The sequence below is a fragment of the Teleopsis dalmanni genome, chromosome X (genome assembly GCF_002237135.1).
Source record: "Teleopsis dalmanni isolate 2A chromosome X, ASM223713v2, whole genome shotgun sequence".
Lineage (NCBI taxonomy): Eukaryota > Metazoa > Arthropoda > Insecta > Diptera > Diopsidae > Teleopsis > Teleopsis dalmanni.
The window spans coordinates 19,349,300-19,376,808 of record NC_051848.1 but is presented as its reverse complement, the minus strand read 5'-3'; the positions used below and the strand labels follow the sequence as shown (position 1 = coordinate 19,376,808).

Here is a 27,509-nt window from a genome sequence, read left to right as displayed (position 1 = left end):
GTTTTTAAAACTAAAAAAATGAAATTAATTAAATAGTCACAAAATAGGATAGAATTTTTAAGAACTGTAAGTGTTAATATATATGATATAATTAATTATGTATTGTATGAATATGTATGTTTGTTTAATTATGAGTCTTTTAAAAGTTTCGTTAATTATTTAAACAATTCTTATGCTTAATTTTTTTTTTAAGTCAAATTCTTATATCTCTCGCGAAGGTTTCATTGTTAACAGTGATTCATAAATCTATTTAATTATTTTAGCTTTCAGAACGTTTAAAACAGATGATTTGAGTGCCACCACATAAAATTACAATTGAGCTTAAATTAATTATAAAACCCGAATATCTACGAACTTTTCAAACATAGAATAGCTTTTCTGATTAATTATAATTATTATTTAAAATTTCTCTTATGTTTTTTAAGAAAACGATTGAAATGATGGAAATTATGTAGGTATATGGCCTCAATTACTTGCACTCGTTTTTTTGTTAATTTAGAAGTTTTTGTTTTGCTGTAATTTTGTTATACAATAAATATAATTTAAATATTAAATTGGTTAAAATATCTCTAAGATATATTTGTTATTTCTATACTACTCTCCTTATTATCGCAGATAATGTTGCCAGAGTTGCGGCTGTTGTTATCACTTATACTTTCCGTTGGAGACGTTGCAGTATTTGACGCATATTTTTGTTTAGATTCAATGTTATTCTTAGGCGTTATTTCTGGTACACTAATGCTACTTTGTAATGATGCTGCTGATGCTACCGTCGAAGACGAGGCATACCTTTTGTCCTTCTTCTTTGCGCCAGTTGAATTAGCGTTTACCTCGGCGATGTTATAAAGTGTTGACTTGCCGCTCTCATCAAGTATAATATTAAGCTTTTCCTTGCAAACTGGTTTATGCTGAGCTTTAGACGAGTCAGATGCATTGGTATTACAATTTGTATTTGTTTCCATATTAAATAATTCGGTTTCTAATATATGTGGATCATTAACCAAATTTAAACGTGTGGTATTCGAATTACCATTTTTTAAATCATCTGTTAATAATTCATGTAGTGTTGAGCCATCTTGCTGACGGGATACTTTATAAATGGCAGGACATGATTTGGAATTTTTAATATCATTTGTATCTTTACTTTCATGTAATTCATTCATTTCAATGCTACTCTCATTTATTTCTTGGCTATTATTAATAGTAATCTCTCCAGGCAAGCCTTTAATTTTTGTTAACTCTTTACGTTTAACGTTTATTATTTTATCTACTAATGCAGCTGCGTGATTATCTTCAATGCTGCCAGTACCTGCTGGATGTTTTTCTAAAATTTTCAATTGACTAAGGGTGATATCAGCCTTTGATAGTTGCGTGTTGCTTGATGCCGAATCAATTCTATGTGGCATATTTAATAGCAATTCAGTGTTTAACTTGAAATCATTTAGTTCAAATTTTTTATGATCTAAATTCTCATTAATATAATTAATATGAATTGGAGAGGTTTGTAAATTTAAATGGGATCGTCGTAGATCATCTTCCGGTGGTGTGTAATAAATTGAAGCTTTACTAGCCGAATTATTGGCCATTAATTTTCCTTTCAATTTCTGTAGATTTGCATCTTTGGGATTAAATTGGTCTCCTAACTGAGTTTTAAAATAAAAATCAATATCTGAAACACAAGAAGAAAAAACTTATTTAAATCATTATAATATTTAAAAATTAAAATAAACAAAAATAAAAGTGAGGTATGGTTATTGCAAAAATTTAACAACATTTCAAGTTTTTGTCAAAATTTAAAATCAGTATCTTAAGTAATAATAGTTACTTTGTACAGTAGTTATGTGCGTACTCGTTTTTGAAATCCAACCCAATCGTGACCCACTATACACATAAACAAGAGCTTAATTTACAAGGGTATTAAAACTTCTCATATAACAGTTGTATCCATATTTAAATTTTGGAGGAAAATTGAAATATATATAATAGGGTGCCATTAAGATCTATGGGCAATTTTTTTTTCGAAAAATCGGTTGACAGGAGAGTATTAATAGATCGCGTAAAAATAACTGAAATCGTCGAAAAGGGAATTGAACAGTTTGTATCAGTGAGCGAAAACAAACACTAAAGTACAAAACATAGTGTACTGTTTGTCATCTTTGTTAAAAAACACTAAACGAACAGTACATTAAAAATAGTCCGAAACAATTCAACAATTCTTAGAGTTTGTGTACTTTTCACGAAGGTAGTGCTCTTTATAACGATCTTTTCACGAAGGTAGTGCTCATTTTAGTTATCGTTTGCCGAAGGTAGTGTACTTTTTAGTGATCATTTTCCTAAGGTAGTGGTTTTTTTAGCGTTTGTCGAACAAAACGACTTGGAAACGATTTTAATTGCATGAGAAAACATCGTTTGCATGAGAAGAAGAAAAATTTTTGTTTGCATTTGTATTGCATGTATTTTGTTTGTGTTTTTAAATAAAGATATTGCGTATGCATTTATTGATGCATATTTAATATTAGGGGATGAATTACATATATTTAATATTTTATTGCGATTGAATGATTCGTATTATATTTATAATGCTAATAAAAGGCAATAATAATAAATAAAATAAAAGACTACCTTCGTGAAAAGTACACAAACTCTAAAAATAAAGTTTGTGTTCGCGGACACAAACTTTAAAAATTTTTTGATGTGTTTCGGACATGATCAGTACACTACGATACTGTACTGTTTATTTTCGTTCACTGGTTTGTATACAAACATACTAAAAACATTTTTATTCGTTTCAAGTTGTGCGATGACTTCATAAAAATATGTCCCACAAAATAGTATGCAGACCTTAATTTTATGAAAGCTAAGAAAACGCTTTTAAGCTTAAAAGTAGTAAATGATACGGCAGAGCGAGGACTGAAACTAATGTTGGACTATAAATCAATTTTACCAAAAATGCGATCCAAAAACAGTACATATTAAAAATTGTTAACGATTACCGCCGTCGTTTTCCAAATTCTAATAAAGATACTTTGTTTCAGCAACATTAAATAAAACAATAAAAATTATGTCGAAGAAAATTAGAATTAGAACCTTTTTATTGGAAGAACTATTAAATTATAGCAGTTTTTGTAAAGCTGATGCGGAAAATTACATTCATAGCACTTGCAAACCTAGCAATCGGGTGATTTCAGCTAATTTTTTCTTTTATTGTTATTATATTTTATAAAGGAAATAAAATTGACAAACCTTCAACAATGTCCTCCTCACATCGACCGCGACAGTTTTCGAAATAAAAGCTGGGCAAATTTTCTAATACTTTATTCAAAGTCTGTTGTTGGTATTTATATCCCTCACGAAGTCGGAGTACTTGATGTGCGCTAAATTTACGAATTTTGTTTCTTTGGAAGACGTAATTTTCACGCACCCAATTTAATTGCCCAGTGGAATAATCACGAACCTTTTTTACCTATAAAAGATGCAAATAAACAAACAGTAAAAATAAATATTTCATTTACATATATTTGAATTAAAAATGACCGACCTGATCGTAATATTGATCCTTAAGCGACGTTAAATGACTCGAGCCCATATCACGAAACTCTTTCAAATGCTTAGCTTGTGTTGTATAACTGTTTTGTATCCATTCAACTTGCTGAGCACAATTTTCACGAATTCGATGCACCTAAAAAATATACGAAATAAAATCATAATAAATAAACAGATAAATTACAATAAATACGAAATAATTTTTTATTAATACCTGCTGTGCATAATTTTCTCGCAATCGTTCCAATTGCTGACTCTTATAGCTTTCGATGCTATCAAGCATTGCATATATCTGACGAGCTCGCGGCGACTTCTTATTACGTGCGCAGCAGTAAAACTTTTCACATATGCCAAACCTATTAAATAAACTAAAAATAATGGAACAATCAAATAGCTAATGTTTTTTATTACTTAGTAAATAGTGCACGTAAGCCTTGCACTATTAGCGTTAGCAATAGGAAAGCAGTAGCTGCAGCAGCCCCAGATATTAGACTTTCAATTTTGACACGATAGAAAACAATGGGATCGATATCCAGTCTATTTATGAAACAAAATAACATACTTTTTATATATGTATATCTAATAAATATATCTAAAGTATTTATTAAATGTATTTTGTTTTTAATTTTGATTACCTTATAAATGCTGACGCATTACCCATAACATTGTACACATAACAAGTATACAAGCCACTGTCAGAGCGCGATATATTGTGAACTAACAGTGAACCATTCTCAACAAGGGCCACGCGATTTTCGATATCATTGCGTTGCAAGCTAATATTCAGTATACTATCATCCGTAAGAGATGTTAAGCGGAATTTTCCTAATTCCTTATCGTTATGGTTTATAATAATCGGACGTTTATCCGGATCAGCATGATGACGTAAAATTTTATTAGTAGGAGTAACCTGCCAATGAGAACAAATTATTTTTAAAATATAAAAGTTATTTGTTGCTTAACATATTATATTTCTTACCCATATAACATCAGGCGATGGACTGCCTGAAAAGGCGCATTCTAAAGTAGCAGTTGAATGTAAAAGATGCATTTTAGATTTGGGTGGGATAATGGTTGGCTTGGTGCAGTTTAGACTTTGCAATATAGACAACATATCACCTGGGTAGCCATGATGACACTTCAATGATGAAATCAGTTCCTCTATATCTTCACTAGAATCAGGTGTAACATACACTTCACTTGATGCGAAGTTCTCATTACGCCACTGGCGCAATGAGGAATTCGTATTGATCAACCATGAACTTAACCAATACATACGACAATCACATATGTAATCATTATTTAATATATTTATATATTGCAAGTGTTTCAAGTCCTTGACACCATCGGGTATGAAGGTTAAATTATTGTCCCTTATATTAAGACGTTGTAACTGTGACAGATGACTAATTTCTGTTGGAAGTAGATGTAGTGAATTACCAGCCAAGAGTAACTCACGCAAATTCGGAATATTCAAAAACATTGTCTTGGTAAGGCGTTCTAAGTTTTTATTATTTTGTATAGATAAAAATTGAAGATTCTGTAATACTTGTGGGTCGACATGTTCATCATTGCGAGATATCCAATTGCCGAATTTTTGAATTGATGTGCTATCAATACGTAGTACAATTAAAGAACGCTGCGCCATAAAAATGCCACCAGGCAGTTGTGTAAACAGATTTTGACTAATGTCTAAATGTTTCAAATTGGTGAGAGGCTGGAATAGTATCGAAGAGCAAATTGTAATACTATTAGCCGATATATTCAGTGTCAGAAGATTCCCAAACGATTCAAACGCTTTACGATCGATAGTTGCAATTTCGTTATGTGATAAATCCAAATGACGCAGTTTTCGCAAATTGTGAAAGGTGTTCTTGCCAATATTTTGAAGTGCATTTCTTTGCAAGAACAATTCTTGTATATTCATATTCAAGGCAAAGAAATTATCCGGAAATGACAGTAAACGATTATTTGACAAATCAAGTGTTTGTAGATCTCGCATGCTTTGAAACAGTTGGAAAGGCAATATTGTTAGGCCATTATGTGCCAAATAGAGGTATTGTAACTTTAGTGCTCCATCAAACACGTTGCGTGGTAAATCGCGTAATAAATTATGTGTTAGATTAAGAACTTTAAGTTCACTTAAGTGACTTAATAAATTGTTCTTTAATTCAAATATACGATTTTGGTCTAATCGCAATTCAACCAAGTGATTCATATGCTGAGTTTCCAAGAATGCACATTGTTGCGAATTGAGAGCATTGTCTGTCAGCTTAAGTACTTTAAGGCGACGTACAACTTGAGACTTAGCCCATTGTATGCATCCAATTTGGTTGGTTGTTAAATCGAGAGATTCCAGATATTCGAAATTATGCTCATAATTGCTGAATAGCTGCATAAGTTGCCTATCATCTATATTACTTTGTAGCCAAGTTAAATACTTAATGCTTTCGTACTGCTGCAATTGCAATTGAGTTGGAGATTTGACAACGCAATGATAAAGCTCAATATGCGCATAGTTTATATATTTCTTCGATAATAATTCTTCATTAATATCTGCGATGCTGGCATTATCACAACGCAATTTAAAACTATTTGACGGTTCCTTGATTTTGTCATCTTCGGCACTAGCACTTGAAGTGGTTGTTACTGACGACGAACCACCCACGAATGGTATATGAAATTTAAGTCCAAGCAATGATATGCCATAATCATTCTTCGGCTCAACATGATGATGATGGGTATGAGGTTCTTCAGTTGTGATTGAAGACTCACATGATGTTGTAAGGGAGCTAATTGTGGCGGTGTTGCTAAGCTGCTGTTTTATATTTATATTTGGTGTCGTAGTGTAAACATATTGTGGAGCCGTAACTGCACATACATACAAAAAACAATCAACAGTTACGAATAGAACCAATATCAAGGAGATCTTGGATATTGTTTCCATTTTTCAGTGTACAATTTAAGAAATTTATATGGCATTATATTGATATTGTTCAGTGGCATACTATACCTAAAACGAAATAAAAATATAGATTATTTAATAAAATTATTTATATAAAATAATTTTTATTTTTACAATTTTAATATTTAAATAATATTTATATCTGCAAAAATACCTTATTGAATAAGCTTGGGTGTATAATAAAAAATTAACACGAGAATTATTAGCTTTGAACGCATACGTGTGGTCTTTTAAAAATATTTTTTACAACTATAGTTGAAGATGACGAATCTTCACCCATCGCCTAATCCATTTTCATTCATAAATAATTCCTTTCCCTCTCACACAACCAATACCCATCCATCCACATCCTAACCCATATATTCGTCTTATAATTCCTTTAAAAATCTTGTCTTCTCTTTAAAAATATTTTTTTGCAACTATAATGAAGAGAATTTGTGAACAACGAATAGGACTATGATCATATTAGAATAATAATGATTAATTTAATGACGATAAGAATAATAAGGATGCGCTGAATTTATTACATATTATAACACTTGAGTATAAAAAAAACGAACACAAATGCTTTAACAGGCTGTCCTTTATGCTGCCGAAATATTTATACGAAATAAACAGTGTTGCCAACTCGAAATTAAAAGCACTTAAACTTGGTTGTAGTTCAATTGAGTGACCCTGTATATAATAGTAGTGGCTATTTAATACAATAGCCTTTGATTTCATAACACCAATTAAGAATATCATATTAGAATACTATATCTAATTATATTAATATCTCTATTGACATAATTTTATGGAATAATTTTTTTATTATAATTCGACCATAAAATTTATGAGTAGCAGCAGGGAGGAGAGTGACGGTAAAGACGAATGAATCGATGCACAATGTAATGACAGAAGCGTGTCAATTGAAAAATAATTACCAAATTACCACTTCAGGAAAAGCGCAAAGCACTTTAAAACCACTTTAATACAATTGGCTCGTTAAGAGGATTATGAGAATACGATGAATGTTCTGGTAGACGCATAATTTAAATGTCTTCTGCAATGAAACATATCGGTATTTTGAGTATTTGAAGGAGACATCATTAGTAGGATAAAAACACACAAATAATTACCTACGTAAAATAGCAGACACAAACCGACCAAGGCGACAAATACGATGGGCGCATTAAAAACAGAACTCAAAGAGTATAAAAAATGTTAGAAAAACACATTAATAAGAAAAATACGAAAAATAAAAACAAATACTTTATTTGTGAAATAAAATCGATAAAATCGTTTACCAAATTAATGCGGGCTGCGGGAGAATAAAAGAGCAAGAAAATGCCTTAATATTCAAATATTGTATATACTCGCACATACTTATATGAGTCTATCAGAACCTATTTACCATTAACAATTTAGTTGTGCTGGCTGGCTTAAATTTGGAGTGAGTGCGTATACGAGTAGTTCAAAATATGTCAACACGGGCCAACAAACGAGTCGAGTAAACAAGGTTTAGATACAATATTTTACAATTAGACATACTACTTCCTCTTAAATGTGTATACCGTATGTATATATTATATGGGCACAAATTGATTTATATACTGATGTGGGTGCATTTGAAAATGTCAATAAAATATGCCCAAAGGTGATTACCAGCCAACGCAGTAAAAATTGTATAAGTATATGCATATATAGCATAAGCTTACGACATATGCACACATAAACCATGAAGGGTGGATATCTATTGCCGAAGAGCATTTCATTGGCACCGATAATGTATGGTGTATTATCAGTTGTTTGTGGCATTTGTGACATTAAAAGCAATAATATATGATAAGAGGATGTAAAGCTTCTCAGATTGGCTCACAAAGCACACATAATTAGCACAGAATAATGGAATAAAAAGTTGCTGGAGCAACCGATAATAATAGGCATAGCATAACATAGAAGTCATGATACAATTGGTTACTTGGTTACTAAATCTTCTTACGCATTTAAGTGTGTTTTATATATTATTTTCTTCCATTACAATTCTTTTCGTGCTTCTGGTATGGAATGATTTCATATGTCATTGTTAACGCCACACGACCAAATTATTGTGAATTACTTTGATTTTAAAACAAATCAAAAAATTATTTTATAATTTAAGAATAAATTATTGAAATTCTATCAGTTAAATAATAATCAAAATTTCTGAAACTGTTCCACTTTATAAAAATAGAAGTATTTAAAGTGTCGATGCACCTACGTCCTACAACCACTCGACAACGTTAATGATTAACTGCTACTCACCATTTTGTCGGAGTTTAAACAAAACTTCCAAGGGTTTAAGTTAAAACAAAAATTATGAACTTGAAACCAATTAATTAAATGTGAATTTTGTCACATTTATGTATAAAATGTACTCAATTTTTTATTAAAATTTTTAATAAAATGACATTAACAATAATAAATTTACTTTTTAGAGAACTTGATATTTACTTATATTTATACAAGCGTATATATATGCGCATACATATATAAAACCGACAATGAAAACAATAGTTTTTAAGCTTTAAGAATTAAAAAATTATAATAGCCTATTACAATTTATTGCAATAAACCTGCGGTTTATAAAGTTGTTCGAATTAAAAGGTAATTATAGTTCTGTCTCCTTAGTTGATTTTAAAACCACCAGTGCATCAAAAGCTAATTGCAGACAACGAGTGCTGTTCTCTTATATAAATGAGGATTGAGTTTTCAATAATCTGCCGTATTTAAAGTTGTTAGTATAGTATTTGTATGTCATTTTATCTTTTGATATTTATCAAAAGATATATATAGATAGAAACATATATTTATTGCGGTGCAGAGCAATCTTAATTATCAAGAGGGATAATGAATGATATCCATCGAGAGAGTATCTTACAGATACCTGAACAATTTAAGACAGCAGTGTTCTTAAAACCTCATGTCCCTCAGTTCAATATCCCAGAAGTCATTAGGTTCAATGAAAGTCCAAAGAAGATACTGAACTCGATTTCGGGCAATCCTAAAATACGATCAGAAAAGATGCCCGGAAGTTTCACTTAACGTTCCCAAATACAGACATTTGTAGAAACAAAACCACTGATTAATCAGAGTTCAGATATAATTAGATTGATGTCATGTCATTCTCGTAAATTCGTCTAATCAAGCTCGATGTTTCTAAGTACTGATGCAGTCTGATAAGAGGATATCTTGCAATACATTTTGGGTCTCATGAAGAGAGTTAGGGCACCTTACTTAGCAAGCTTGTCAGTTGACGAGTATTCATATATTTGTAGTAGCTAATTTAGAAGAAATTTTTGTAGTTTCTAAATAATTTAAATTTGTCGGTTAAGGAATTTGACTATTCGAATATATGATAATGTTGGCATTTTTGGGAAATGCGAAGTATAACAATATTTAATTAAAATCTACGCTGAGACTGTCAATTTTTAATGTATCTAGATATTAGAATACATTCAATGCAGTTGCAACTCTAATGGTATAGTTTCTTTTATTAAAAAATGCCTAGGAGTAATCCCTGTTACCATTTCCAATAAGGATGTGTGACAATTCCATGTGGTATCTGCTATAGGTAAATATGGTATAGAGTTTACAGCATTTTGCAATAGCACTACTTTGCTATTCAATGAATAGCAAATTTATTTAATGAAGCAAGGTAAAACCATAAGTACAATTTATTAAGAAATATGTCAAATATCACCTACAACATATGTTTAAAATAGGTGGGTATAAATAATAAGAAAACACTAGGTGTATGCCTAAAGTTTATTGTGTATGATTGTGTTAAGATTTATTATATAATATTAATAATAATAATTCCCTCTATTGTGTGAAAATCGAAAATAAAAGATATACATATACATATATACATAAAAGATATACAGTTCCACACAGAGTAAGTATTAAATTGTTTATTTTTATTTAGTAAACTGAACAGTAGGTTTCTTTAACATGTTTGTAGATACTTTATCAAGTCGAAATAAATGTTCCAATTTTTTTAATGATAGCTCATATTACCATAAATTGAAATAATAGTAAAGCTATTTAAGTATAGTACATTAAAAAAAAATTAAAGTGATTGATATAAATGTAAGTTCATAAATACAGAATATTATACAATTAAATAATTTAAAAACAATATTATTTAGATAAAGTTTTAGACTATTTCAATATTTGCTTTTATACACAGGCATAGACACGTTTTATTTATTTATTTATTTATTTATTGTATTTGTTATAAATTATTTTTAACTTTCGATGTGTGAAATGACGACGATCAACTCACACCCAATAATAATGACAAACGAATGTATGTTTAGGTTAGACATTTTTGGAGTCATTAAATTAATTTTCAACAAGTAATTCAGACAATCGAATTCGTATATCTGTGATTTATTAGCGTCGCACCACTTGCTATCATGGAGGGCCATCAATTTTTATTGGGTGAAATGATGGATCTTTTTATTTTAGGGGCACATAAAAGAAATGAACAAATGTTTTTGTAAAAAGTTTTCATGAACTGTGAATTAAGTAAGCAAATACATTTAGAAGTTTTATGGGAATCAGTTTATTTGTTCATATTTAGCAACTGAACTAACTGCAATTAGATAGTTTCACAAATTTTGAAACTTCTATGGAGTATGTAGTATTACAAATGAATAGTTTATTAGTTCAGTGATATGAATGAAATATATAATTAGTTAATGTTGTTAAATAGTTTAAAAGTGATAGACGAAATAAAAATATTAGTTGTATTATTTCATTCAAACTTTTTAAAATTCACTAAAGAATTTTTGAAATAGAAGCATTTTGGGTTAAACAAAAAGTATTCGTCAACTATATTGCTGCAAAAAAACTATTTTGGTTAAAATAACATTCCTGGGTTCCTGGATTGAATTTTAATTGTCGTAAAAGTGCGCTTGACTTGAAGTTTTATTTTTTTTTAACGATTACGAATTTCTGAAGTATATGTAGAGGATAAAAGTTTTTACAATGTATTTAATAAGATTTGAGGTGCTTCTAGGTCTTAGTTTCGGAGTTACTTGATATTGTTGATTAAATACCGCTTACCACTCACTGACAAGTTTCATCGTTAGGAATTGATGGAATATTACGGTTAAAGGGACTGCGACCAGTGCCGCACTAAGACTTCCTTATCTATGTAATCTTAAAAAGGGCAATCTAATAGGACACGCAAAGATTTTAGATGAAGTCTGAAATTCTCTGAGTCTTAAGGTCTTTGATTCGAAGTGGTCATCAGTGACTGATCAATTTGGAGAGACAATGAAATTATCTTAAAATAGGCCTCTCAATTATGGTGTACACATGGGTCCAAAATGGAAGATGGTAGTGGAGGAGCAGGAATAATGGGACCGAAATTCCGAAAAGCAATCGCAATGGGAAAAACCGCTTCCATTTTTCAGACAGTGGTCCATGCCTTAGAGTTATGTGCGAGAGAATGCCTACGTAGGGACACCCGAGGTACCAAAATATGCATTCTTTCAGACAGCCAAGCAGATGTAAAAACTTTAGCAAAATTCTCATTTTAATCAAAGGTGGTCTGGGAATGTTTTCAACTTCTCAATACCCTAACATCGAGGAACTATGTTACTCTTATGTGGGTACCGGGACACGAAGTCCATGAGGGTAATGAAATAGCAGACTCTCTTTTAATTGGTCCAGAGTCCTTTTGCGGGGTAACAAATAGCTCCACAAATTACTAATTAAGTGAACGAGAGAAACAACATCTACTTGAATACTGGAGAGCCCAAATAGGCATGCGACAGTCAAGAAGATTTATTGATCCTGAACACATCAAAGTTGATGCTATCTTTGGCCTTAGCAGAAATGATATTAAAATCTACACTAAACTTCTTACAGAACACTGTAGACTTAATCACCACATGAAGATTATAGGTGCGGTAGAAAGTGACTTCTGTCGACTCTGTCATGAGGAGAAGGAAACATCAGAACAAATTCTATGCAACTGCCCAGCGGTGGCAAGACGTAGACTCGACTACCCTGGAAGCGGGATTTTAGTCCCAAATGAAATAGGTAAAATTAAGCACACAGCAATTATGATATTTATAAATAGTCTAGAATTGTTTTAGTTGGGCCTTTAGGCGCACAATAGATTTTTAGATCGGGGTGCATTCATAGCCTATTATTTAATAATAATAAATAATTGATGGAATATGAATCAGGTTGTATTAGCAGACTACCCCAACTAAAGCAGCGACTCATTACTCTTAATTATGAAATATTAGTCTGAGAAGCTAACCTAAGTTATGGCAATAATAAAATATTTTTATATAAAAATGCCTATAATATCCACATTTCTTGTTTTAAATAGGTTTACAAATAAGGCATTAACTACTATGTCCACCATATGTAATAGTAGTCTAGAAGATTTTGTATAATCATATTAAACATAGAAAATTTAATAGAAATAAGTTTATAATTAAAGTATCCAAACTGCATGATTTTGAAAATTACTGATTTGACATAATTTGAGTGAAAACAATCTAATAATAGTTTCTGATGTGTACACTTTAAACACTTTAAAAAAATAAAATTAATTATCTATTTACTTTATCCGATTTGTTGAAACAACTAGGTATTTCAAAAACATATTGACATTAAGTCTTAATTTAAAGAGTGAGTAATTTCAAGTGAATAAATGAGTTAATAATAGAAATATTCGCTTTAATATCTATTTTATTAAAACTACGTTCTTTGTAGAACCATAGTCGTACGTTAAAGAATATAAATAAATGAAAACATCATGTCATGCAAATAAATCTAGTACTTTTATCTATATTTTTGAGGGCACAAATCTTGGAGGAATTACAGATTTAAGGAGTTTGCCATAAGTGATTCGATTTCTTCTAATTCAATAATGTTAAAAATAACAGTCCACGTACTATCTCCCGTTTTTTAGTATACTTACGAATAGTGAATGACACTTATTCATCATAAGGGAATCGATCTGTAAATTACACCCAGCTGTTATAATAAAAATCTGAGATGTATCAATTGGTAGTTGCAAACAGTTAATTGTCTAAGACGATTAAAAATTGCTGAGAAAATTACTTAAGGCAACGAAATCGCCGTAAGTCCGGGGCTCCGAACAGATTGTATATATAGAACTTGTATGTATATTATAATTAATAAATGAAATGACGATATTTTGTTTGTATTTTCTTTCATTTGCAATCAGCAATCTAATTAAATTGATTAGGAAAATAGGACCGAGTTGCAAGAATTTTCTTAGGCTAAATTAAAAGTTGAAATTAGTTTCAAGCGCTCTAAGTTTTATATTGCAATGCAATTAGCTCATGGACATATAGATCCATAAATTCATCGCAATAACTCATCTTAACTTAGCTAACGCATACCTTACTAATATGATACCAAAAGTAATAATGTATGTATATAACATTTTTACAAATAAAGTGATATGTTTATAAAGCAGTGATGGTTTTATTGGAGAACTCATCAATTATATACATTTTTAATCAGTTCAATTAAGTTTTGTACGTTATGTATCTGTGTATCTCTGTCTTTATCTGTATTTACTCTAATCACAACTAAACAATCACATACTATTGATAAAAAAATTTTAAATTATTTTGAAATTTTAAAGTAGAATATTATCAAAGGAGTTCATACGTAACACAATAAAATATCTTTAATTTTAAATTAATTTTAATTATATACAAACGAATGCCACAGGTTTGTACTGCTCAGTCCATAATTTCGCCATTGAATCCCGTCTCAAATTCTACATATTTACTTTCCGTTCACGTTTCTTAATATTCTCTGAAATCACTAAACAAACACTTTTTAGAAATTAATTATTTTTAATTTATTTTCTGGGAACAATAAACAATGGGAAAATAAACAAAAATTAATTAAATTCGAATTTGCCGCTATAACAAGAAGCACCTGTAGTACAACAGAACCACATCAAACTACGAAGAACATTGCTGCTGCTGCTGCTGCTGCTGTTGGCTCTCTGCTATTGTTACCCTCGAAGGCAGTTTCTTACACCGCATCACCTGAGCCGAGTAGACCTTAAAATGCACGCACGACAAAACAAAATTACAAAAATACAAAAATACAAAAAACAGACCAATAAAAATTCGAAACAACAAAAGAAAACTACTCTATTATATGTGTGTATGTGTGGTGTGGTTGTACGTACACAACCATATGCACAAATAAAAAAACAATAAGTCAATAATTAAATTAAGCGAAAAAAAAATAATGGAGAAACAATGTTTAATTCAATAGATATGCGTACGAATTTATGGTAAGTGGGCGCACAGCAGGAACGGTGAGACAGTCATTTTATGCTATTTTTTTTTTTTTTGTTTTAACTTTAAAACTTTGATCTCCGAGTTTCAAAATAAATTAAATTTCATTGAAACGCGTAGATTGAAACGAAGAAATGATAAGAGCGGAGCTTACGTTAGGGCAGGCAAGGATTTAGAGTACTATTTTTGTATTATTGAAGTGCTTTCAATTACAAGTATTTTGTATTATTACAATGGTTACAATATAATTTTATTCTTTCTATTATTATATTGTGTACTGTTGTTGTTGTGGTTGCTGTTGTTGTTGTCGTTTTTATCAGTACGTTTAAATTAAAACGCTTATGAATCAATAAGGCAGAATCAGTGCTCAGGGTAAAATAATTGAAACACAGAAATTAAGTATAAACGACGTAAGTAGGAAAATTTAATGAAATTAATTATTTTTATGTTTGCTCCGACGCGTACGAATGAACCGAGCACAATTGCGTTGTTAGAAGATAAACACCTTGATTGAACAATGTAGTAATCTACATAAGTTTGGAAAATTAAGGTCTCTTTGTATGCTATAGATCTATAAAAAGATGAATCAGCTGCCTTTTGTGTTTTTATGTTGCAGGAAGTATGAGAAAAGATTGTGCAGTTGTTACAATTGACATTATAAGGTCCATCAGTTGGGTGGGAGGACCATTACTGTGGATACCAAGAGTGCTCAAGTGTTTACTAAAAATACGATTATGCTAGCATACGAGAGGAGTAGTCTAACACGAAGTACTTTTAATAATTCATCGGACTAAAAAAAGGCATAATCCTTATAGTTAACTAAACTATCCAAACGATACCACGACGAAATTAATAACTTCAGGGGGCTAACGAAAATTACACCAAACTGCGCACCGATCTAGCTGTCAAACCAATAATGACAGAAAGCTCAAAATGAATTCATTTGACAATTCATTGTTTTTGCAAACAAGCGTACGAAGACATATTGATTTTTGTGTTGTAGAAAAAAAGTTGTATGTGATGGAGTTCAAACGTGACAGTATGATTGCTTTATAATTGGTTGGAAAAAAACAAGTCACCAACACCTAAATGTGGACAAATCATTTGTGTCTCGTACCATAGCGCAATACTGTGATACTGGATACTGATACTGAAAAACAACGTTCCGTATTTTATTCCATCAATACAGTGGCCACCATGTTCAACTGATATAAACCCTTAAGATTTCTCAGTCCAGGGTATTTTAAAAAGGTAAATGTCGATCGTGTGAGCGCTAAGCCGAGAATGGGCTAAAATACCGCAAAGCTATTTTTGGGCAGCGTGCGGTTGCCTGAGTTTGCAATACTTTGCCTAGGTATATACATAATATTAATACAATAGAAAATTAATTCATAATATCAATAATATAAATAGACTAATAAAAATTAGATGAATTTTTTTTTAACTTCATTCATCACAAAATATTAGCTTAATTTTTTTATTTGGAACTGTAAAGTCGATCAGTACAGGGTTCAAGTTTTTTCATCAATTTTTTGTGGCTAATATAGATAAAAATTAGGTTCAAGTCTTTACTAAACAAATATCAGCAAATACATCAAACATACATAGACTAGTACTCTCGGTTTATGTGACACCGATCACGCTTTTGTGCTGTCGCAGGTTTGCTCTTTTTCCGTATTTTCTTGCATTTTTAATGTCATAGTAACAGAAAATTCAACAGTGAATTTTATAATAGCTTTGTTGTGGTTATTGCTACTACGTTCTGTTTTCTAAGCATAATAAAACAAAAGTAAAGTCGTCTATACTTGGCGGTATAATGCTACAATATATTTCACTTTGCGGATAGTCCGCCTGTTTTTATTGTTTCTAATAAATTTCGTATTTGCTCACTCATGAGCACTCATGAGCAAGAGCCAATTATTACGTGAGGCCAAAATGGGCTCATGAGCGTTGTTGGCAAATGTCTACACATCTAGCTATGTATATAGTTTTTCAAATAAAAATTTTTTGTATAGTAAAATTATGTACCCGTATGCTGTTTTAGAGATCGGTGGAACTCATAAAAGTGTAGCATATTGAGTTGAGAGCGCATTATAAGATATATATAATACAGAAGCATTCTTGCAATAGTCCCATCACGAAAAGAAAAATCACGAAAGACTATAAATTAAATCAAAATTTAGTTATGAAACACAGATTTTACCTGCTATAAAAGAATCATTTTAACAAGCAAACTATACAACACGACTTAGTTATGAAACACTGAGATTCGTACAAACAAATTGAAAAGAAAAAATTAATCTTAATTTTCACAAATTATGCAACTTGATTTAATTTAATCTAATTACTATGGTATAATAAAATTGAATTTTTTTTAGAATTGTTTATAGATTTATAAAATTAAAAAAGTACTTTTAATAACCTTTTATGATTCGAAATTTTTATTATTAAATTATTAAATAATAGGCTATGAATGCACCCCGACCTAAAGATCTATTGTGCGCCTAAAGGCCCAACTAAAACAATTCTAGACTATTTATAAATATCGTAATTGCTGTGTGCTTAATTTTACCTATATTAATGCAACGTGAAGATAACGGAATTTGGGACTAAAATCCCGCTTCCAGGGTAGTCGAGTCTACGTCTTGCCACCGCTGGGCAGTTGCAAAGAATATGTTCTGATGTTTCCTTCTCCTCATGACAGAGTCGACAGAAGTCACTTTCTACCGCACCTATAATCTTCATGTGGTGATTAAGTCTACAGTGTTCTGTAAGAAGTTTAGTGTAGATTTTAATATCATTTCTGCTAAGGCCAAAGATAGCATCAACTTTGATGTGTTCAGGATCAATAAATCTTCTTGACTGTCGCATGCCTATTTGGGCTCTCCAGTATTCAAGTAGATGTTGTTTCTCTCGTTCACTTAATTAGTAATTTGTGGAGCTATTTGTTACCCCGCAAAAGGACTCTGGACCAATTAAAAGAGAGTCTGCTATTTCATTACCCTCATGGACTTCGTGTCCCGGTACCCACATAAGAGTAACATAGTTCCTCGATGCTAGGGTATTGAGAAGTTGAAAACATTCCCAGACCACCTTTGATTAAAATGAGAATTTTGCTAAAGTTTTTACATCTGCTTGGCTGTCTGAAAGAATGCATATTTTGGTACCTCGGGTGTCCCTACGTAGGCATTCTCTCGCACATAACTCTAAGGCATGGACCACTGTCTGAAAAATGGAAGCAGTTTTTTCCATTGCGATTGCTTTTCGGAATTTCGGTCCCATTATTCCTGCTCCTCCACTACCATCTTCTATTTTGGACCCATGAGTATACCATAATTGAGAGCCATGTTCTAAGATTCGAAATTATACGCTTACGTTTTGTTTTGAAATGTCTTTTCATAATACTACTCAAATAATACTCAAACACTACTCATAGTATTAATAACTTGATTAACTTAGTAAAACTGACTGACAATATGCATTATCTTAATATATTGTATCATAACATTAATTTCGTGTATTTTTTTTCTTTGTAATGGGATTTTCAGTTATAAAATTTTTATAACTCATAAGGTTATTGGCCTTTTGTTTTGTAATATAAAGAACAAAAGAACAACTGCTTATTTTAAAAACAACATAACTATAAAACAAAAACACTAGGCCTTTTCTATTGAAAGCATATCACAAAAGAACAACTGCTAATAAAAATAACATATGAAACAACAACACTGTTGGTTTATTTAGTCCAACCTGAAATCGCTTAACTAATAAGCAGCTAAAATCGCATGGTTGCCAAGACTAAAAATTCGCCTATTGTGAACTATTTTTGGAAGTACCTAAGAAATTTCCAATTAACTGCCACCAAATAATTTTGTTAGTTATTCGTATTTTTTTAACGTCATTGTTCGTAACAAACACGTCACTTTTTATTTATTATTTTACTGTTAAAAGGCAAAAATTTATATTTTTTTCACAATCATTTAGAACAAAAATATTCTTACCAATAATTGTAAAGAATTATTATTTATTTTCGAAATTTTAACTTTAAATTTTATTACGTTTTTTGCATATATAAGCCTAACAAAATTTCCATTTTGTCCAGACTTGCCATCTTTTGCGATATGCTTAGAATAAAAACAGGCTTAATATGTAAGATTTTTGAGGCAATTCAAACATCCAGCGAAGAAAGTTTTGTTTTCAGCTTGATAAAATTTTTACCGAACCACTTTAGTTAAAGAAAAAGATTTATTGTGAGACTGTTTACCTCATCACAGAGTTCATGAAGGGAATGATGTATATATCTTTCATGAAGGAAATGTTAAGTGATGAGCAATATAATCACTGCAGATTCCATTAACTGTATATGGTTTCATCAAAGATCCGTCAAAATTTTTATAATATTGAATTAAGTATCTTAAAAATGCCAATTTTATTATTTTAACCAAAATTTAGGTTACCAAAAAAAAAAACGAATTTTCAACGAAATAAAAATAGTTTGGTAACGGAGAAGTACAAACGAAGACATATACACATATCCAATAAAGTCTGTGTACACCTTACGAATTTTGAAATGTGATAAAGAAACACAACATAATTAAATATTTTATATTAAATATTTTATATTTATATTATTCAACTGGCCTACATTATCAGCCACCATGCACCCCCATACCATAACTCCACCACCGCCGTGTTTGACTATACCAACAAGATTTTGTTTCTCTAGCGACGCTCCTGTTTTCCGCCACACAATTTGACGACCTTTTATACCAAAGATGCAGTACTTGTAAACAGTACTTGCAGTACTTGTACTTGGAAAACACACACGGCTTTGTCTTCTAGGATGAAATCGACCTACGGAAGTCTTCGAAGCTACGTATTTACTCCTTGCTGTAATCTGGATCCCTAGTAGTGCTGGAAGACCTGTATAGAACGTGATGTTGACTCAATGAGCCAGGTTAGTTAGGAACAATTTAACAATAAATGATCCAATGGACTAGTAGACTCAACGAGCCTGGGTTATCCTAGTTTGATCGGATGGAGCAGTTAGGTTGAACGAGCCTGTAAGCTAAATTTTGATCGAATTGACCAATAGGCTGATTGACCCTGAGCGGGACTTGTTTCTTGTCTGAATTCACAGAGCCAAGTTTCCTTGCTTGTACAATGCGTGTTTATTTATACTCAAACGACCTAAGCTTTTCCTGTAGCGCATCGGTAGATTTGCCGTTGGTATTTTTGATATTTGTTGTCTTTTGGTGCTATTGTTCGCCTGGGTGTAATTTCTGTGCTTTGTGTTTTCGTGTGTTCTTGAATTCGCCGTGCTTTGTATTTAGTTTAACCAAAGCTTTCATGCTTTGACTTTTGTTGTCTTGTTTACAAACGTGTTTTTTTTATATAGTGCCGGTAATAGTTATTATTATAAAATATAATATTTATAAGGTAAATTTTTTCTTGCCGATAATGGCGTGTCTTTTTATGACGAAAGAAACTATTTAAAAGTTAGACCGATTCGAATAGCAAAGAAAGGCAAAGACAAAAATTTTTTTTTATTTAATTTATTGAAATTTGGCTGACCATACAACGCTGTTTCGAGTATTGCCAAGTACTCTTCATCAGTGGTCTTTGGAAATAATCGAATTTTTATTTAATTAGTTTATAGTCCGTATATAATTTGTTTTGGACTGCAAGTGCCAGGCTTAATATTTATATTTATTTATTAATAAATAATAAAAAAAAATTAATAAAACAAACAAGAAAAACTAAAATAAATTATATAATAATGAATAAATAAGGTGTGTGTATTCTTCACTTATTTAAATACATTTTTTTATTTTTTTTTTTTTTTTGTTAATTGTAATAATAATTTCAGATGCATTCCATGTGTTACCGATGCAGATTCGGTGTAGTAACATACTTGTGAGTTATTTTAATATAATTTATATATTAAATAAAATTAATCTATTTTATTTTGGATTATATTAAAATTCTCACAGTGAGTGAAATTAAATTACATAGTGTATTGTGATGTGTAACTAAAATGTCTTTTGAAGTTACTAGTATAGTGTTGTTGTTGCTTTTTATGCTGACGGTCTGACTTCAGATTTATTATGTGTGGTTAAAATTAGCTAGTGGTAAATTCAACCTTTACAATTTAAATATTAATTCACAAATTTAACTAAGGAAACTAAGGAAATAAATTCAGGATAAATAAAAAAGTGTAGATATGCTCCTAGGATACGCTAGGAGTGTACGATTTTACTGGAATGCGAATAGTCTGCAAGACAGCACACAAATATCTTTAATGTCGTTATAGCAAGAAATCAATTTAAAATTCTGCCAAATTTTTACCTTCTGGGTTAAAATCTGTAAAATCAACTATGACTACATATTATATTTGAAAACGTATTTCCATCTTTATAAATTGGCAGTTGTAATTAATAATTAGTAATATAACATATGTTACTAATAACTGCACGATTATTAATTACATATAATCCACCAAGCATTGTGCTTCATAGTTTTTAATGTCAAAAAAGTGCGAAATATAAACATAAAAAACTAGCCCTATAAGTAAGATGTTATAGCCTTAAATTTGTGGTACTAAAGTAAAAAAAAACTAACAAATTCAGGACATAATCTATTGCTAAATACAATGCATTGCTATATCGAATTTATCATATTGAACCAGAAAATTTAAGGATGAAATCATTAAAAACACAAATATTACACATATGTAGACCTATGAAAACAGTTATGCTATCTATATAAAGTCTAATTATTTTGATTAAGGCAATTTGATTGACTTTACGATCAATTGTTTCCTGATAACCATAGTATACCGATTAAGAATATGAGGTTTACTTAATCATTTTACAAAACATATACAAATACCAGATACGATCTTGTAGAGAACTTACACTACGGCTTTTTGAAACATTTTAACTGATATTCGTTGAAAAATTTATTTTTAGAAAGTAAAATTGCAGCACTATCAAATATTATATACTATAATAAAAATAAAAAAATTCATAAAAACTTGTATATCTCATAAGTTTAAAATATGTCAATACAGGTGAAGTAATTAAACAAATTATTCTGTTATTATGTTAAGCCTTTTCCGAGTTAGCGCATCTGGGCACTTTTACTTTATGATAGCTGGGGGGCTTCTGCAGAGTCCCACCCATCTCACTGCCTAATTTGAATATTCCTGATAATCTTCGTGATTATTCAATGATTGATCTAAGATCTGCGTACCGCCCCGTGCGGTTAGGGATTACTCTGAGATTAGATAGTGCTAAGTAGGGAAGCCTGTCGGTTTCTGCATATAGCTTCAGAGCTCTGTCCCTTATGTATGTTTTGACTGGATCTATTCTAAGGTCTCTTAGCATGCCATTCGTGCGGATGTACCATAGTACTTTGAAGAGCCTTGTGGAACACCGGCTTCTATTCTGCGCACTAACGAGATGGTACTGTTGATTCTTACACAGAACAACTTCTCGCGCAGCAAGCTGCCGAGGATTTTGATTAGTCCAACTGGGATACCAAAACGAGACATTTTAACTATCAGCACGTCGTGCCAGACCTTGTCAAATGCCTTAGCGATGTCAAATGTAAACATACCCGTTGATTCTCTTCTGCTTAGGGCTGACTGTATCATCTGAACCGTTCGATGATGGGCATTGGCCATTTGCGTTTCAGTCTGAAGCATTTGTTTATGGGTCAGAAGGATTTATTACCGGCTTCAAGCCCTAACAAGCCCATTCATCACAGTTTTCATTTCTGAAGATGCCAAGCTTTCTTCTAATTTCCTTTGATAGGCGCCTGGCCTCTCTTTTACTTTCCGGATCTCCAGTAATCTGGGCAAATTTACGGACTCTGTTTCGGTGCCTGATCATGTGTTTAATATGCTGAGGAATGTTAAAGTAGTTGTTAAACAAATATTATTATTAAAATAAATTTAATATAACAAACTTCTATATGGTTTGGTAGTTATCGTTTTTTGAATATTTAAAAAATGTAATTACAATTTAAAAGTGATTTATTTTTCTAAGACTAAAAACGTTATTTTTTTTCAAATATTCGAACTCTAAAATACGTATTTTAATTTATAAAAAGATACTTCGCAATTGCTGATAAGAAAGTATAACAAAAAATCAAAACAAATTGTTTCGTTGATAATTAATGTTTTAATGGCAGTGAGAGAGTCTAAAGTCTTCGAAAAACAACAGTCACATTATGATGACTTCATTATCAAAGTGAAAATTTATATGCAACCATGTGCGTCACTTAGAGATGATGTTTTGTATGGAACGTAGCCATATGTCCGCCTCTATCAAACGAAGGCTCATTTGGTATATATCTCTTCAATCTGATTCATCAATAGCAAAAGTATGGGCATATTTTTGTTCCTTAGAGTTTATTTAAGGAATTCTTAAAATGTCAGAGTGTGAAAATAATTTACTTAAATATAACTATAACAGAAAATGTAACTTTAAATAACAAAAACTGTTCGTTAGCCCCACTTCCCCTCTTCCCGTACTGCAATTGCTGACTACGCCTATAAAAGTATGGTATTATCAAATTTATTTAATTTTTTTAATGCCAAACACACATTCCACCGACTTTATTTAAGATAAGGATAAGATAATCAGTCAATTTGATTTTTCCCAAAATCGAAATAAAAATAAATAAATAAAATAAAAAAACAAAATATTTGAAAAGAATTTTTAATTATCGCAGAATGGAAATGCTAAATGAAGGAAAAAATACTTTAATCAATATGATATGTCTTTATTTTTTAAATTAATTGAATACATTTGTTAGTAAGTGAATATACTATAACAATGGTAGATTAAAACTAAATTGTATAATCCAACGAGAAGACTATAATGTAAACAACAAGATCTTAAATATAATTTTAATAACTTAGCTTAAAAGCAATTTTACTTCAATACCAAAACTATGAGTTATTTTGTACTTGAAAAAAGAGTTTAATTAGTTTTTATTTTAGGGCTATTGAATTATCAATGAAAATTGCAACTGCGCTGAAGTGATGAAGAAACGCAATATAGTGTAAATTCTTGGTCATCAGTTATCTATATTCCTTTAATATTTAACAATGATAGTAATCTGAGATCAGAAACAGTAATTGTTCGAGTCAATATTGAAATATTAACGGGGAGATCGAACCTTCTTTATTTTTTTCTTTGAATGCCGAGTAGCTAACGCCTACAGTCCTGACAGTTTCCGTTACTATCAAAGAATATTCAATGATCACAATAATAAAAAACGGGCATCACAACTATTGCGATTATATCATTTAATACTTTTCGGACTTACTTAAACAATGAAACTGAATAAAATCAAGGTAAGTTAAGCATTAAACTTTAGAGCAAACAATTTAAGATTTACTACCTCAAAATTGATTGGGTTTAGAAATCTTGTTAGATAACATCCGTAATATATTATCTACATATAAATAAAAAAATTATCATTATGTAGGTCATATGTTATAATAAGAATTTCATATATAAGAGTTTAATTATAATTACTAAATAATTATAATTATTTTATATAACAATAAAATTAAATTATAATTATTTAATAATAAGAAATATTATTTAATAATTAGTTTAAATTAAATGTTATATTAAAATATTAACTTTTATATATGTACTGTAAAATATTGGATAACGTTTTTTATTACAGTACACTGGAAAAATCTCAATAGAGAGAAGAGATGAAATTCATTTAATATAATAATAAAAAAGATTGACTTCAATACTTAAGAAGTATTTAATGTGTTTTACATAAAAATAAAATAGAATCACAATGAACTTTTATAAATATGTAGGTCAAAATTAAAATATTACATTCATGCAATTTATGTATAAATAAAAATTCATAATATTTTGACACACTTTTAAATTATTGAATGGAAAATTCTTTCCGTTCATTAATTGATTAAAATTAATTTTATGATGAATTATTCCATTCATTAAAATTGAAATTAGCAAACAGAAAGAATTTTAGTACATTAAAGTAAGTTATGTTTATGTGATTTATATATTTTATAGATATATGTACTCATGTAACATTCTACACTAATTACTATGATACGATAACCATTTTTTAATTCTATTTGCAATTTATGCAAATTTCAATTTCTGTGGCAACTACATTGGAATCAAATCCCATGGCAAGCAAGATTGCGAGTTCCAAACGAGAGAAGTTAATGTCAATGATAATAAAATATGATAAGCAATATATATCTTTATTTGCATTTCAGACAAATAAATAGCAAGTAGCAAGAGCATATTGTTACGTCTACCTCCGTACCATATATTAATGATTTTTCGTAAAAATGGAATTCTGACTACTTCTTCATTCAAATGAAATCCTGTAACATCTTTTCCCGTAACCATATTTTTGAATTTTACAAACAGCTACTTCATGTTATGTGCCACAACTGTGGAATAAGCCGACTGGGGAAGCAATTCAAAGTTCAATTTATAATTAAATTATTACAACAGACCAATTTTTAAATAAATTTCTTAAAAATTTTATAGTATGAATTTTATTGCAATTATTTAAGTCAGCACAACCAATTTGGAATGTCAATCGATATAGGAAAACATTTGGGAGTAAAATGCATTCATCTTCATTTTATTTCCTTGAATTCCAGTGTGTTCCCTTATTTATACTATGGACATTTCAATATTGACACATAATTGCCTTAAGACAATGAGATTATTTTTTGCAAGTTTAGACCTTAACAATATTGGATTTAATGTCTCAATTACAAAGGTACCTTTAGGATAGATGCGAATATACAGTTATAATTTTCTTATATGATAAAGTGCACTATTATACATGGATATTACAGTGATAACAAACTAAATAGATAACCTCTTGAAGCCATAAATTAAGATTTAATTTCGAAAAATTTTTATGTTAAATCTATCGATTTATCTATTGTTAATATTAAGACACTAACTTATATAGCAAAATTGAGAAGATAGACAGAAACATTTCGTTTAATCAATATATCTTTTCGAGTAAAGATCGAAAAAAATATAACATATGACTGGCTAATATCACTGGCACCGCATCACCTGTGCTGAGTCGTCCTTCGTATATTTTCAATAACCCTAAACGTCCTCCAAAACGAAGCTGTGTACAAGTCAATCTTGAAAGCAACGATTTTGCAAGATTAATTAAGATTAATTAAAATTTTGCAAGATTAATTAATCTTGCAAAAGGGTATAAAGTCAGATTAAATAAATGTATAATAAACTCAATTATTTAGTTTTGTTGGTAATAGTTGTTGATGAACAATTGTTGATATACAATTAAAATAATTGAAAAAATTTGAGATATGTCATTGCTAAAAATGTAACGCAGATGGAATTGGACGCATTCCTCATTACAGACACATTAATTAATTGATTAACTCTTTAATTAACTTTAAATACAATTAATTTACATAAAATTGCAAATTGATTGCACTAGCAAATACATTAAAATATTTCAAAATTCTCAAACATCCTGGATGGATATCGTTGAAGGCCAGAATGAAGAGTTATCCTCGGTTCAATATTCGATTGCATAACTTCAGCACCGAGTATTTGAAACCTTAGCAACAGCAAAAATTCATCATAAAAACTTGTTTTAACAGATATTTTTTCTTGATTCAACAAAACAAATAAATAAATATTTATAAAAAAAACAGCAGTTAAAGAAATTAAAAGCACTAACGGATCGGATAAACAAAAAAAAAACAATGAGGGTCAAATGCTTGGTTTTTATTTATGAAAGAAAAAAAAACAAAGCGTAAACCAATTATAAAAATAAGATTGCGACATATTTTAGCGGCAGATTAAAGTTTTTCCCTTTATTCTTATTAGAACGACATTAATTTTCACAATGGCTAAGTTATTAACAGAGCTCAGCACAAGTGTTTTGTGTTGAAAAAGTTTTCGTGTATGCAAAATGTTAAAACAAAAATATTGGTAATTTTGCATAAAAGAATGGAAATTGAAGCACAACTCAGCGACCTTTCACTTTTTGGTAAAAATATTTTAATTTTGCAAATAAAAATAAAATTTGCAAATGTGTGCAAATAAGCATCAAAATGAAGAAAAATTATGAATTTATTATGAACTTATTTTATCACATATTTTTTTAGATTTAATAGAACACAATTATATCACTAAAACGAAATTAAAAAAAGTTAACACAGAATCCAAATCTGCAACAACAGCAGTGGGCATCAATCAGGCGTCATATCCTACTAGACAAGTTGTTGGTTTTGTAAAACACGACAGAAGTAATTATAAGGATCCGCAAATAAAAGTATTTATTTAGTCTCTCTTCTTTTATTTCTTTATATTTTACTATTTTTACCTATTCTAGTTTTCTTATGGGCAATCTAATCCACTTACCAATATTTTCGCCATCACTTCTACTTTTTTGTTCACTTTACAGTTATAAATGAATTCGTATGCAATGCGATTATTTAATCAAACATATAATATAATTAAAGTAAATTATTTTTTTTAATTAAATAGTAATAATTTTTATTACAACTTTTCCGTGTGTTTTATACACAGCGCACAACTCACATTCCCCACTTTTGTTCCTCCGTATAGCCAAGTCTACAG

At 30.2% G+C, this 27,509-nt stretch overlaps 1 protein-coding gene across 1 annotated transcript; it reads right to left on the bottom strand.

Moving 5' to 3' along the window:
- Positions 1-3: 3 nt before the first annotated feature.
- On the bottom strand, positions 4-27,509 carry LOC119662661. Its single transcript, XM_038072336.1, has 8 exons — positions 27,291-27,509; positions 4,523-6,556; positions 4,179-4,453; positions 3,955-4,080; positions 3,758-3,899; positions 3,539-3,679; positions 3,244-3,463; positions 4-1,669 (listed from the first exon to the last, which is right to left on the bottom strand). Exons 2-8 carry the CDS (start codon positions 6,488-6,490, stop codon positions 570-572), a joined length of 3,972 nt encoding a protein of 1,323 aa, XP_037928264.1. The 5' UTR covers positions 6,491-6,556; positions 27,291-27,509; the 3' UTR covers positions 4-569.